This window comes from Clinocottus analis, unplaced genomic scaffold, assembly GCF_023055335.1.
Source record: "Clinocottus analis isolate CAN_PGR_092001 unplaced genomic scaffold, fCliAna1.0.p SCAF_18, whole genome shotgun sequence".
NCBI classification, from domain to species: Eukaryota; Metazoa; Chordata; class Actinopteri; order Perciformes; family Cottidae; genus Clinocottus; species Clinocottus analis.
Window position 1 is genome coordinate 7,827,306 of NW_027175909.1, and position 14,558 is coordinate 7,841,863.

Here is a 14,558-nt window from a genome sequence, read left to right on the forward strand (position 1 = left end):
TGGTAGGTCAATGCTGCATCCGCTGGATACTGCCTAAAATATTAAATATTAATATCTGCATACTACAAGTGCCACATATTCTCAAATGGCCATACATCCACGCTTAAACCAAAAAAGCTAGATAGCTAGAAATGACTGTAGACCCGTCCTTTATAACGGTGGTTCTCAGATGGGGCTACGTGAGATTTGTAAAAAACACATTTAAAATTAGCATCTATTCTAAAATCCTTTAAAAATGGTTATTTAATAAATATTCAATAACATATACCATAAGTTAAGTTCATTAACTGATTTTCATCTATTCAATATTAAATCAGATACTGATGGTACGGCGCTGTGAATTACATATTTTTGTTGAGCCAGAAATGCTTTGCACTGGTTAGGGTAATTATTTCACAGCGGGTATATCCCGGAAAAAGGTTGAGAACTACTGATCTAAAAGAATCAGACACACAGACAAAGACACCAGAGACAGGCACCCTCAATTAGGAGTTTGAAATCTTGAAAGTGTGACATGTTTAAAGCAGAGTTTCCTTTGCTTGGCTTCATAGAGCTGTGAAGCCAGAGGGAAGGAAAAAAATGGAAAAATGCTAAGCGTTGGCGCGTTTGGTCTTAAGGAAACATCCCGGAGGTTGTTTTCTAAACATACACACAGTCGCTTTGTGTAAGTGTGTCATGGTGAGAGTGAGTGAGGAACAACAGAGAGAATGGCAAACCTGCAGATGAGGACACACAACACAGGATAACGCTCCTTTCTGGTTGTAGAGCTAGCCGCTAAATGCAATAGCAACGTCTTAGCCAGAACACAAAAGAGCAGAGGGATGAGGATTGAACTGTATGGGGAAAGTTTAGTTTGTTGCTGTTTAGACAAATCTAATGCAGTGTTTTGAACTTAAAACGGATGTAAAGAAAGCCATGTAATGAACTTCACACACGTCATTGAACATTTTTTTGTTTTCATTTTGTCATATTTTCTTTGTGTTAAGACTGCAGCACTTGGGTGTTAGATTTGAGTTCCAATTTAAATTATTTTTGTAAAATATTTAAAAACGGCAATACAAAACAAACAAAAAGCAGGCATTTTAGCAATGCTACCATTACAAGTGAGTTTGTTTGTGTAATTTGCAGATTTATGTGCACAGTAATAACTGAGAAATAGGAATAAGAAACCTAAAAAAAAACCTTTGAGTCTTTGGCAAAGTATACCAAATGTACCTAAACTCATTGAGCCCAATACTTAAGCCAGCATGCTAACATGCTCACAATGACAATGCTAACACTCAATTTTTAAAGCATGCAAGATGGTTTCCATGTATATCAACTTATCAATTTTAGTGAGGCACACAATGTATTTATTAAGACAATTAAACATAACTATGAATGTCATGAATTTCCCTAAAATGTTACATAAGTCATTTTGAATTAAAACCATTACCCACAAGTCATTTGGTCCTTACACTTTTCTACGAGGATGCTGTTCTTCAGCTGACCTTTACTGTCTTGGAGCAGCACAAAAAATCAAGCAACTGTTAGGTTAAAATATTAAATGGAAGGGCAATTTAAAAAATAAGTTGTCATCTTTAAGATTTGAATTCTATGAACAAAGTTGAGATTTGTATCTTTGTTGTCTTGCTTTTGTTACACTAAATTGATTATCCAAGTACAGAACAGACCGCCCTGGACCACTTCTTTAGCGCATATTTATATATTATTTATTTATTTGAATGCCACATGGTTGCTAAATTGGGATATATTAACATACCTCAGGTGTAACACACTATGTCATCTAAATCAGCTCTTGCACTGACAAGTTTCACTCCTCAAAAGGGCATCAGGTAAACAAGCTCATCCGGTTGACCTGGAGTGTGTGTGTGCTTATAGAGTGATTTATAGCACGGATTGGGCTGACACAGCACTGTGCATTGTATGTCCCAAAAAACTGAGAACGGGTCTCTCAAGGATCTTCGGGGGATGGCACACTAACTTGAGTAAATGTGGATATACGACAAAGACTCCCAAAAAAAAAATCCTGACAGAACAGATGAACTCAGTGCAACTTTTTTTCTTTCTTTCTTCAAATCGAGTAAATTTAGCGTCACCTTGAGACCTAGACTGATTAAAACATCCTCTTGTCGTGTAGGGACTGAGAATAATCAAACCTGAAACCCTCGCTGTATCCCTATCCATAATTTAATAAAAGACGAGAGGCTCATGTCGTGCCCTGAGCCAGCTATAGAAAAAACATTTTGGCATATTCCCAAAAATAGCATAATCCCACTTAAGCAACTCATTTGGGAAACAAAAGCTAAAACAAACTAAAGACACAATGCTGATTAAATCATACTATGTCTGTGACTTGACTCATTTTCTAAAATGTGTATGTTTAATGGGACATTTAAATCATAAAGTAGCTTTAGGGTTTCATCAGCAACATTTTCAGGTGACATAGTCCCACTTGTCCAATTAGCAAAATGGACATACGTGGTAAATTACCTCTGGTCTTTATTTGTTTTGTGTGTGTTTGTGTTCAACTGTCTATCGAGCATGAACAACTGTGTATGTAATAATCGTGCTGGCGTATCCCCAAAGCTAAGCACGTAACGAGGCTGTGATTGCATGGAATACGGGTGGTGAAGATATTTGGCAAAAGTTGTAAACACTTCAATTACAGATGTAACTGGAACAAATAGTACTGGGTCTCTCGAAGGTTGCGTTCACCTTCATGTAAAGGCGTCTGCGTTCATCAGTTGTTGGCGAATTGGAGCTGCGTTGACAAACGAGCTTAATTTACCCTCACTGAAGTAAGATTAATTGGAGGTGTCGAGGTATGAAGCAGCAAATGACAACGCGCCTTTGGAATAATGACAAGAAGTAGGGAGGGAGTGTATGATAGAAGGGTTTACTTAGCGCATTACAAGGTGTCATCAGGAAGTGTGACAGTTAGTTGTTTGTCCTGAAGATTCTGCAAATAAACAACATAGGGGGGGGGAAAAACTCTGTGTGTCCCAAATGGCGTCAGCTCGGCCCACTTGTAAACTCAATCAACTGAGGAGCATGGAAAAGTGTCTGGCATTGAGGAAAAACAAATTTGGGAGCATCAAAAGAAAATCAGTCTCTCTCTCATGCACAACATAAAATTGGGGCATCATAAGAGCAGAGAAGAGTGTGTGTGTTGGTGGTGCTTGAAGTGATTATTTAACAAAGAATCAAAGTGTTCAACACTCCAATCAAGGTGGAAGCAGGGAAGCGAAGCGGGGAAAAGAAAGGTTTTGAGAGAGAACAGAAAATGAAGACAAGGACTGAGGGAGGAAGGATTCGAAGGGGTAGGAGATGTTGGAGCAGGAGAGCAGAATGTTTATGTCACATAGACTATATATGAATATAAAGATGGATCTATGGTTAGTCTAATGCAAAGAATTTATACTTTGGGTCTCCCTGTGAGTGTCCTTTCAATACTCAACTTTAAAAACAGATACAGCCATAATTGGCACCTTCATGAAATGAAATACTGGGAGACTAAGAATCCAAGGATATATGATTCAGCGACAAGGTTATGAGTGGAACAACTTTACTTTTCCAGTTGGATTTTACTACACCTGTGGAAAAAAAAGGCTCTGGCCAATGTGTGTTTATAATACACTCACGGGTCTGAGAAGACATATTAGGCTAGTCCCCTGTATCATCAACAGGGGGAGTCGTGTCATGGGCAGAGCGTGGTGGAGGGTCTCAACAGACGCCATGGTCTGGTCAAATCTGCCTGCCAGACCGCCCAGTGTCACTATGGCATCCACCTGGAAAGACACACAGAATTTAATAAGACACAAAAGGACGCCATGGTTTGATCTACTGGACTGGTTCTCCGGCAGAATGCTGCCGTTTGTTTCAATGAAGAGAAATGACGGCAGAAGCGGTTGCAGAAAAACAAAACAAAAAGGAAAGATATTTGACTAATTGTGGGAAAAGGAGTATGATATATGCAAATCTAGAATGTCTGCCTCGTGGTTGTCCATCAACCGCGTCTGTCCAAAATGTCCCCACTTCGTAATATTATGCGTATAGATATGTGTGTGATATAGTAATAATTAGCATAGTAAGTATAGACTTGGGGCTGAAAATGTGCTTTTTAAATCACGTCAACCTTGAGTTCAAGTGGGAGTTTGTGTTAAATATGAACATAATTCTCTCAAGATATTCCTGAGACATCGGCTCCACGAGAAAGGGACCAAACAAAAGGACACCTTCCACAGACTGAAAGTAATAAGACTATTGAATTATTGGTGTTAGTCTTTTCATGGAATTTTTGGGCAATAATATAAATATAGAATATCGCTCAACTTTTAACTCAACAAAAAAACAAGTATGACAACAAATGCCACTGGGACACATAAACATTGAATAAAAAAAAGGAAGCAAGGACATATAGCATGAAGAGAAACCTGAAAAGGAGGACAGACAAACAGTGGTAGATCACACAATTAATTTGGACCATTACAACGATGTTCAACAACATCAGTCCTTTAAATTAAGAGGCGGACATGTAAACAGCAGATCAGGTAAGTTGACGACTTAAACTAATGCCATTTCCTGCAACCTCACAGCTAAAATGAGCTTCTTCTTAACTTTGAGGCAGCAGTTCCCTTACATACAATATTTACATCTCTCAGCAGTTATATCGCCATAAAAGTCCCCGAGCAGTCAGGCACCAGTGCTGACAGCCCTAAAACCCAACAGAGTCTAGAGGGCAGAGGCGCTGTCAGAGGCTGACGACAGTCAGCCCAGCACGGAAAACGCTCCCAATACAGTACCATCACTCACAGTTGACGTCAGTGTTTTCACTTCAACCACATACTGCAAATGAATTAATAAGTAAACAGAATGTAAGAGGGAAATATACTTTCTATTACGGTTGCTAATGCTGTGCTGCAGCTTAACATTGGGCGGATACAGTACACACATAAACAGACAATGCACATGTTTCCTTCTGTGGATTCTAACTTTGAGAATGTACCCCTCTTAGCTCAAGAGAGATGCTTGAGTGTTTTCTTTCTGGGTGTAAGTGTATGTGCATGCATTAGCCCACGAGATGCATTACAGCACAGGAAATAGTGTCAGCTGAAAATCCATCTAAACATATTTTCTATTTCCTCTTTACTACTTAAAGAACCTGCCGATACCTCAACGTATTCAACATCATTCAAAAGGTGAAAGAGCGCCGATCAAACGTGTGCTGTCGCTCCGTACTGTACATAACGGGAGCTCACTATTTCCCCACTGGGATCTATTGTTGCTGACTTCCGGCCTCAGGCGATGGAGTAAAAACAAGTGCGAGGAGATTGAGTTTATTTCAACATCTGGCTGACGCCCCCACATGCAGAGGCATCACCTAAACTGTACATAACAACACTAGATGGAGAGAGAGAGAGAGAGAGAGAGAGAGAGAGAGAGAGAGAGAGAGAGAGAAAGAGAGAGAGAGAGAGAGAGAGAGAGAGAGAAAGAGAAAGAGAAAGAGAGAGAGAGAGTAATTTAACAACAATTTTAAAATGCTTGAAACAAATTTGAAATTCACTACAATAATCTACGCAGAAACTCCAAGCATTCATAAATCTCTGTACCGTCTTTGGGTCTCAGACTCAAGCTCAATTGTTCAAGGACTGGGGGTATCTTTAAAAACAGCACTCACTCACTCACTCAGTCACTCACTCACTCACTCACTCAGTAAGTATTTACAGCACTAAAACGGCCAATGATGCAGAAACATAAGTGGCCATATCCAGACAACCTCAGCAAACAAAACTGAAAGAGAAAAAAAGGAGCAATGAGAAAAAAAAAGGATGTTCAGTGTTTCAGTGTCTGATGACACACAAGCTTGCACAATCTCTCGCTTCCCATCACACTTTTTGTTGTCCGCTATGCATATTAAAATCCATACAACAGTTAGAATTTGTATGTGTTCATGTTTCATGTGTGTTTAATAAAAACAAAACAAAAAAAACAAGAAGGGAAAGAAGAATCTTACGACTGAATGAAGAGAATCTAACAAACTGGCTCTACAGATCCGACCACACCGTCTCCTGATTGGCCGGGGGAGCCAGAGCGAGCGATGCTGGCTCGGAGATCAACAGAAAAAAACATCCTCATATCCATTTGTTGGAGATGCTGTGAACCGATAACCAGAGAAAACAAGAGAGAAATGAAAGCAGTAGTGCTGCGTAAAGCAAGAGGAGAGAAGCTAACTAGGACAGAGCTCTGGCAAGACAAACAGACACGCACACATAAGTACACCAGATGTTGGGCTGCAGCACACACTTCAACAAGTACATACACAAACGGATACCAAATGTTCACACACAGACCAGCCTTTCACAAACACATGCACAATGTAGATAGGCACATAGACACACATTGAGACGTAAACACACACACATAAATATATTCACACACACTCATCCACCCACCATAATCCTCCGATACCATTCTTTGGGATGTCTACCAACACAATACAAGACAAATTCTATAAATCAAGCGCTAAGCTGTGCAAGGGAAAACATTTGGGGGCTAATATGTGGAATTTTAAGCAGCCAAAACAGGAGCACAATAATCTAACCTGCAAAACAGCCTGCTATTATTACATCTATGTGATCAATTCAAGTAAACAGGATAAGTAGCTGGAAAAAGTAGTGAAAGTAAGCAAAGTGGAGAAAGACAAGGGCATCATACAATTAAAAAAAGATCTGCTTGTAAAAACCATACACTAAATTGTTAAAGGGAACAACAAGTTAAAATAAGAGTCATAGTGGGTAAAGAAAAGAGGAAAAAGCCAGGTCAACAAACTAAAAAAGTCATCATCAGCAATTCTTCTTATAGAACATCAAAAACTGATTGCCAGGCTCCTATCTCTCGCAGGCAGACAGATGGACAAACACTCAGCGTCAGTTCAAAGACTGAGCAAATATTAGCCAGGCCACGCGAAAAATAGCTCATGGAAGGACAAAAGGATATCCTCTCTTTAATCCAAACACCCACAAATATAAGCGAAAAAGAAAAATGTGACAACACGCATGCATACTGTATGAGATGGCGTGCATTTTCGTGTGGGTGCGAGCATCTTCTTCATGGTCTTTCATCAGCACTAAGAGGTGAAGTGATTGTGGCACTCGCCAGTGATTGGAGCAACACTCAACGCGCTGCTTAAAGATTCTGACAGTGAAGGAAATAGAGATGAAGAAAGAGTGTGAGAGAGGGCGAAGAGACAGAAACAGATAAACAGAAACACATGATTTTAAAACTGATCTTTGTTGAAATTATGGCAATTACATGGCAAATATTGTCATATTAGCCTGTGCAAATTCTCCTCATGTAATGTACATATCGTGCAAAACTCGGCTCAGGCTTTTAGAGTCGAAATAGAAATCGATTCCATCCCTGGATCCGATCTCTGCGCCTGGCTCTGAAGCAGCTGGCTAGGCACGAGGCTTCGCAATGGCTGGCAGCTCCTTTTGGAGTTTTTGGATATCCGTTTGTTCAGAAATGCTTTACACTTTGAACATATCACAACAAAAGTATTTCATTTTAAATCTGGCAAACCTTGATTACCCGTTGCATTTTACGCGTAGGTGTAAATGTGGCTCATATTATTCCAATGATATTTTTCCAACACTCATGTCTTCGGGGAACGTTGTGTGAGCGTGCGTTTTCTCCCGCAGCATCAGGCTGTTTTGTATTCATACACCCACACACACACACACACACCTCAGATCTGCCCCGAGTCAACCACATGCCTACACCATTGACCTCTGAGTCGCTCATCTTAAGTAACTGAGGAATGAATGCTTTGCTTAAGGCGCTGAGCTATCAGAGGCTGAGTGAGAGGAGAGCTTTACTTACTTACTTAACAGAGTGGAGAAAATACTGGCAGTCCTTTTGAAAATAGCAACAATGCCCTTTAATAAAACTATGTTTTTGACGAACATTGTTTGTTCTTCCCGGGCCAAGAAATAGTCCGTTAACTTGTGTGTTAACTTGTGTGTTAACCTTCAGTTAAAATACATAACATAGGTAAAGATTTTTTAATTTTTTTTAAACCTTTGGACAGAGTCAAGCTCGCTGTTTTCCCAAATCTATAACAAAAAAACAGTGTGTGTGTATGTGTGCGTGTGCGTGTGTGTGTGTGTGTGTGTGTGTGTGTGTGTGCGCGCGTGCATGTGTTGGATGTTTACTTGTAACTGTCGTTTTTGAATTTCCTCCACCATGATGGCAAGGCACTTGGTAAAGTCGGTTAGATCCTGGTCAGCTGTTTCTATCAGATTGCACCCCTAGGAAAAGGAGAAATGGAAACACACACAGGCAACATAGGCATAATCAGATGGATGTACACATTCCCAGATAGCAAAACAAAAAACCCAGGCCGAGATAAGGAGCAGGCGATAACAAAGCACAGAAAAACCCAACGAAATAGAGAGATGGAGAGAGGTATAAATCAGTGTTTTAGTCTTGTCTGGCTGTCTGTGGGCTGTGTTGCTGAATAATGTAGAGGTTCCAGTCAGTGGCCCTAAACTACAGCATCCAGGTAAACAACCAAACTCTGGCGTTCTCTCCCTATGTCTCCTTCTCCCTCTCTCTCTCTCCATACACTGCACAACTTTGCCACTACATACACGCACACACACACACGCGCACACACAAACTTGTTCGCTGTGCTCTGTTTGATCCCATCCATCCTCGCTCCCCACCTCTTCCCTCCATCCCTTGTCTCTCCCCCTCCCTTTGCGGATGCTTTCCTGTTCTCTCCTTTCCATTTATGCAGAATTATTCACCGTTTCCGACAAATCTCTGAAGGAACGCCTCAAACTTTCCCCATTGTTCTGCTGCTTAAGCATTACTATGAACGTCTGTACTCTCTCAGGGAGAAAAAAATGTTGCTCTTATTTTTTTCAGGCAACCTGTGTGATATTTGTGAAACGGAACTAATATTACAGACATTACAGAGAGAGGGGGAAAAGTGAGAGCAATAAAGAGGGTGTCAACCCATATCGTTGTGTGTGAGTCTGTATGAGTGGGGTGGTTGTGTGTGTGCATAGTGAAGTCTTGGATCTGTATTTCAGACTGTACACAGTATCTGAGAGGGCTGATCACAGAAACACAGCACAAATACATTCCTTTTCTCAAAAGGTGTTGTGTCTAAGTGACACCTTGTATTTATCACTTATTGTACATTGCCTCGCCTCTACTCGCCGATTCAGGTTTGACATTTTGCTTGTTTTAAATACGGAGAGTACGGAGAAGAATTTGCATTTTATCTTTACAACCTTGGATCGTTCTGTGTAAATGTGCCTACACGTTAACATCTCTTGCACATCAGAAGACTCCTAAACCCAGACTGTGTTTATTTTTCATTGTAGTCGAATACATCCACATCTTCTGTTAAAATGTTTCATAAGTAAACACACAACTTATTGAAAGATTATTTCTTTTAACATTTTATTGTAGTCTTTTGTGTGCATTAAAGTAAAGCAAATAGAACCAATAAATATGTTGAATATATTGTATTTGTTCAAAGCGAAACCCTGCCATGTTCCAGAGTGAGCAGGAAGTGAACTATATCTATAAAATGTGACTCTGACAACAGCCAGAGATAGTTTTTGATGACTGGGTCAGCATACATCCTGAGTGCACTGGCAGTTGAAACCATGTCAGTCTGAACATTTACACCCGCTTTGATAATTCAGTCTGCATGTTCTTGCCACTGCAGGTGGAACTCCTGGAGAGGCTCGAGGATACGAGCCACTAAACCCCAGCCGTCTGAGTAGTCACTTATCTACTTGCCTGATGTCAACTCTGTAACCCTGAAACCCCCCCCCCCCCCCCCCCCACACACACACACACAGACACACACACACACACACACACACACACAAAGCAGGATGTTTTTCAAGCTCAAGCTGAGTTGATAGTTTGTGTCATGTAGAGATGCTGAGGGTTTAGTCTACTGAATCCAGTGACAGTGCCAGGGTGAGTTGGGGAGAACGTGTCCCTATATTAAGGATCAAGTTATTTGCACTGAATCATTTGATAATAATTCACACAGTGTGCAGTTAAACTGATACGCCGGCAACTACTCGTTTTGTAATTGTGGACTTTAAGTCAGCACAATAACAGCTAAATCACACTTCGGGTACATTCAACTGCTGTCAAACACTGCTCTGCAAGAAGACGTCTTTATAGTCGGTGTCCCTTCGGACCAGGCGGGGAAAGATGATTTATTGGGAAACAGAGAAGTCCCTGCTTGCGTGGACAAAAGTGCAAATCCGCAATCAATATTGGAAAAGTAAACTTCTAAATAAACTTGTCGACATGTCAAGGTTGTTAAGGAGTCGCGGTGTACATTTCATGCTACAGGCAGTAAGGAGTTTTTTTTTCCGTTCATGTCTGCAGAAAGTCCTATTGCTTTTTGCTCATGTTTTTATGTGTGTGTGTGTGTGTGTGTGTGTGTGTGTGTGTGTGTGTGTGTGTGTGTGTGTGCGTGCGCACCTGTAGATCTGAGAGTACGTGCAAGTTGTTTTCCACTCACCTTGTCTCCATAGAATGCTTTGACCTCGGCAGTAATGGAATCAAAATCCCCACTGATATAGTCGGGGAGAAAGCTGGATGTGAGGATAGGAAGAGAGGGTGAGTGACAGCAGGAGAGGGTTACGATCGCAAGAAAGACAGAGAGTGTAGAAGATAGAAGAGAGAAGGGGAGAGAGGACATCGGGGCATGTGTCAGCTCTTTGATCTGTGCAGCGAGGGAGTGACGCCGCCGGGGGAAGACGAAGAGACACGGAGACTGACAGGGTGATTCTCTGTGGCAGTGAGCCTGTCTGTCTCTCTGTCTGTCTCTCTCTCTCTCTCTCTCACACACACCCACACGTGGCTGACTGCTGAGATCGATGTGAAAGCACACACACACACATACACAACCAATTTCTCTCGCTCCCTCGCTCGCACACACAAACACGCACAAATAAACAGAGCATGATATACCTGGTGTTGTCAGATATTGGCCTGTTCCATTACTCTGAGTGACTACTTTCTCCATTAGAGCTGAGGATCTGTATGATTGCGACAGGTCACAGTGCAATTTGAATTTGATGTGAAACATGTGCTCGATCAACGCAGCATACCGTAGGCGTCAATGGTGAAGTAACGTAATACAAAAAGTTCACGCGTCTGTTTTTAGGAATTGTTCTTTGTATACGGACTGCTGATTTGGGTTTGAGGACAAAGGAGTAAAAACACTACAGACCTCTGTGCTGCAGAACAATTACAGTTTTGGAGCAACATTGACAGTTGAGAATCAAATTATTATAAGCCAAAATCCTCATATTCATATTTGATGATGTTTCTGGTTTGAAAAATACATTTTTGTCAAGGGTCAAATGGGTTAAAAGCTGATTTTTATATAGATTTAATTTCTCTATAGATCTTCTATATTCCTGAGGGAAGATGCTGATTACGACAGTTTAAACATTTAAAGCTCAAATAAACGTGAGTTAACTGTGTTTAATGTTGTGCCGATTATGCACCATATGCTTTATCAACAAGTAAGAGTTAAGCTTTGGTTATTTGTACATATTTCAGCCATTTTAAATGATTAGAAAATAGATTAGTAATGAGCCGTAAGAGTAGAGCATATATTAATGTTGACAGTTACTTTACAGTTAGTATGCATGACACAAATGTCATTTAACTTTCATGGTGGAAGGAACACTAAACATGCTCGTTTTGTTATTGTTTCTCGCTCATGTAAGGCTACTGGAGATAAACATCATTTGTACAACAGAATATAAATGCAATTTATTGGCATGAAAATGAATCACACAGCCTTACTTCCTCATGGTTTATGACGCAGAAATGCCTCTCAGAGAACAATGATCCCAAAATGAACTCAGACAGAATATTAGTTGTTGACTACATAAACCTGGCAGAAATTCTATGTTAATACATGCAATTAAGAGGATTACAACGGAAAACTAAACTGGGCTGGAGGTTTGGGAATATACGTGCATGCGGGTGATGCATTCTGAAAACAAATAACACACTGTATTGTATTCACCCAAATACAACCATGTTTTGAGGGAGCCTGCATTCCCAAGGTATAGGAATTAACAAGGTCTCTAGCAGATATCAATGAAAACAACCAAAAATCTTCAAGCCACGACTGAGTGGAACCTTCCCGTCAAAAAGAGACAGATAGCTCTCCATTTATTCCATTTATGTGTGTGTATGAGTGTGTGTGTGTGTGTTTACGTGTAAGAAGCAGAACCACGAAGGGATGCGGTTGCCGCTATCTAGAGGCATTAACAGGTCTGACATTACGATTTCATGGTTGGTTGGTTGGTGCATTTGTTTGTGTGTACATAGAGGTGTGTGTGTGTGTGTGTGTGTGTGTGTGTGTGTGTGTGTGTGTGTGTGTGTGCGCTCCCCAGCAAGAGGCGAGAGCGATGTTCCGGTCGGTTGAATAAAGAGATACAGAGGGATTATTCCCTCCCTCCCTACTCAGTGTTCCCATTCACACCAAAAAGATACAGCAAGACAAACAGAACAACAATTGTATCCAATCTACTGACACACTGACTGACACACACACACACACACACACACACACACACACACACGCACGCACGCACGTAAAGTCAATCAAGCACGACTGACTAAAAAAAAAAATTTGATCCAGGTAAAAACTTTCCTTGTCCGAACAAACACATTCACAGGTACGAAAGTGTGCACACGCACACGCACACACACACACACACACACACACACACACAGACACGTTCACAAACATCTGCAAATAAGGAAGTACACAGAGGCACATGCACACTCCCCGTGTTATAATGCAGGACGTCACAATTGCATCTCTATTCAGAAATAACCTTCATGTGACAGATGGGACGAGACGTGGCACTGTGCCTGATCAGAGCTTTACAGGCGCGCGCACACACACACACACACACACACACACACACACACACACACACACACACACACACACACACACACACACACACACACACACACACACACACACACACACACACACACACACACACACACACACACACCCTGTTGTGACCTGTGTGTGTGACTCCATCGGCTGATAGTAATTGACCAGGCGAGGTTCTAAATTCTGTATTTGTGTGTGTGTGCATGCAGCGTAAATGCTGTGTGCGTGTGTTTGTGTGTCTGTGCGCTGTGTGTCTGACAGTCTTCACTTCCACATTAATATTAACTGACACTTTAATTTGAATGGGAAATAGAGCATTTTACCGCCAGTTTGTCTGAGTACCGGGTGGCTGTGTGACCTTTGCCTGTGTTTACGTGTGTGTGTGTGTGTGTGTGTTGTGTGTCCCTCTCTCTCTCTTGTCCATGCTGCCTTAGGAACCTTCTTGCGATCTTGTCTCATTTTCGCGCCGCAATACTTAGCTTTCTTTGTAATCAAGGCAATTTCCGTCATCCTCACCACTTCATTTAGATTTAAAAACAATCGTTTCCACTATCTTATACTTCCTGTCTTGGTTCCCATCAAATTAAGCCTGACCATTCTACCGTCTGACCACTTAATTACAAAAGAATGTTTCTTTTTTATTATCTTGCTCCCTTATATCTTTAAATATCTCCTGAATCACGGCCCGATGGACGTTCTCCTCCCTTCTCTCATCTTTCAGCACTTAAAGAGATGCCGCTCTGATTACTCCTCTCGTCCCTCTCATCTCCCAATCAGAAGAGTAAGCCCGGTGAAGGGATTGCGGGGATTATTTTGGGTGACATAATTAACGACCAAAACAAGCCGAACACAAGGCACTTTGACACGTTCTGCTCTCTGACTAATGGGACTATTGATAAACTTTAAGGCACGGACACAGAGTGACAGATTCCCAAATGAACTCTGGACAAATGACAAGTGTTTTTTTTTTTTTTAACAAAATATGACTGTCCTTTCTCAAAAGAAAAAGTTAGAAGTATAGCACAAAACCTCTCTGGGAAGGTTGGAAGGAAGATGTGTGCCCGACAGCATTATGTCTCTCCAAACGTCAGAATGAAGTTTAGAAACTATCGTGATATCGTTTAAAAGAAACTTAATAGTAGTTTAAGTTCTATGAACTTGATATAAGTTAACTTAATTATTGTTATGTCATGAGGTACTACCGGATGACCTACTTTAATAAAGACTTGTTTGTGTGCAGATGTGAGGTGTACTTGCTGGAGATAATGATGAAGCAGGACAGACAGCTTATTATCTCCCTGCAACAAAGACTAATTAGCAAGACGTCAAGGCACATGTGAGCTCGCCTGCATGCCAGTATATGTTTACCATGCTTATGGTAATTTGAAACACCTAAAAAAAAAGGCTATTAAATTGCCAACGGTTGGATGCATATGATTGTCGAAACATGTAGGTTGTGTGTGTTTGTAGCAGCTTGTTTAAGCAACAGTGATTCGGGGATTTGGGATAAATCACAAAATTAATCAGCTTGATGGCCGTAGGTTGTCAGATTAATAACTAGAGATTTTCATAACTC

General features: G+C 41.0%; 1 protein-coding gene across 1 annotated transcript in view; it reads right to left on the reverse strand.

Moving 5' to 3' along the window:
• The window catches only part of tpk1 (thiamin pyrophosphokinase 1), a 57,504-nt gene that overhangs the window by 22,706 nt on the left and 20,240 nt on the right, over positions 1-14,558 (reverse strand). Inside the window, 3 exon segments of the mRNA XM_068582254.1 lie at positions 3,645-3,791; positions 8,217-8,312; positions 10,568-10,640. Coding sequence (XP_068438355.1) covers positions 3,645-3,791; positions 8,217-8,312; positions 10,568-10,640 — 316 coding nt within the window.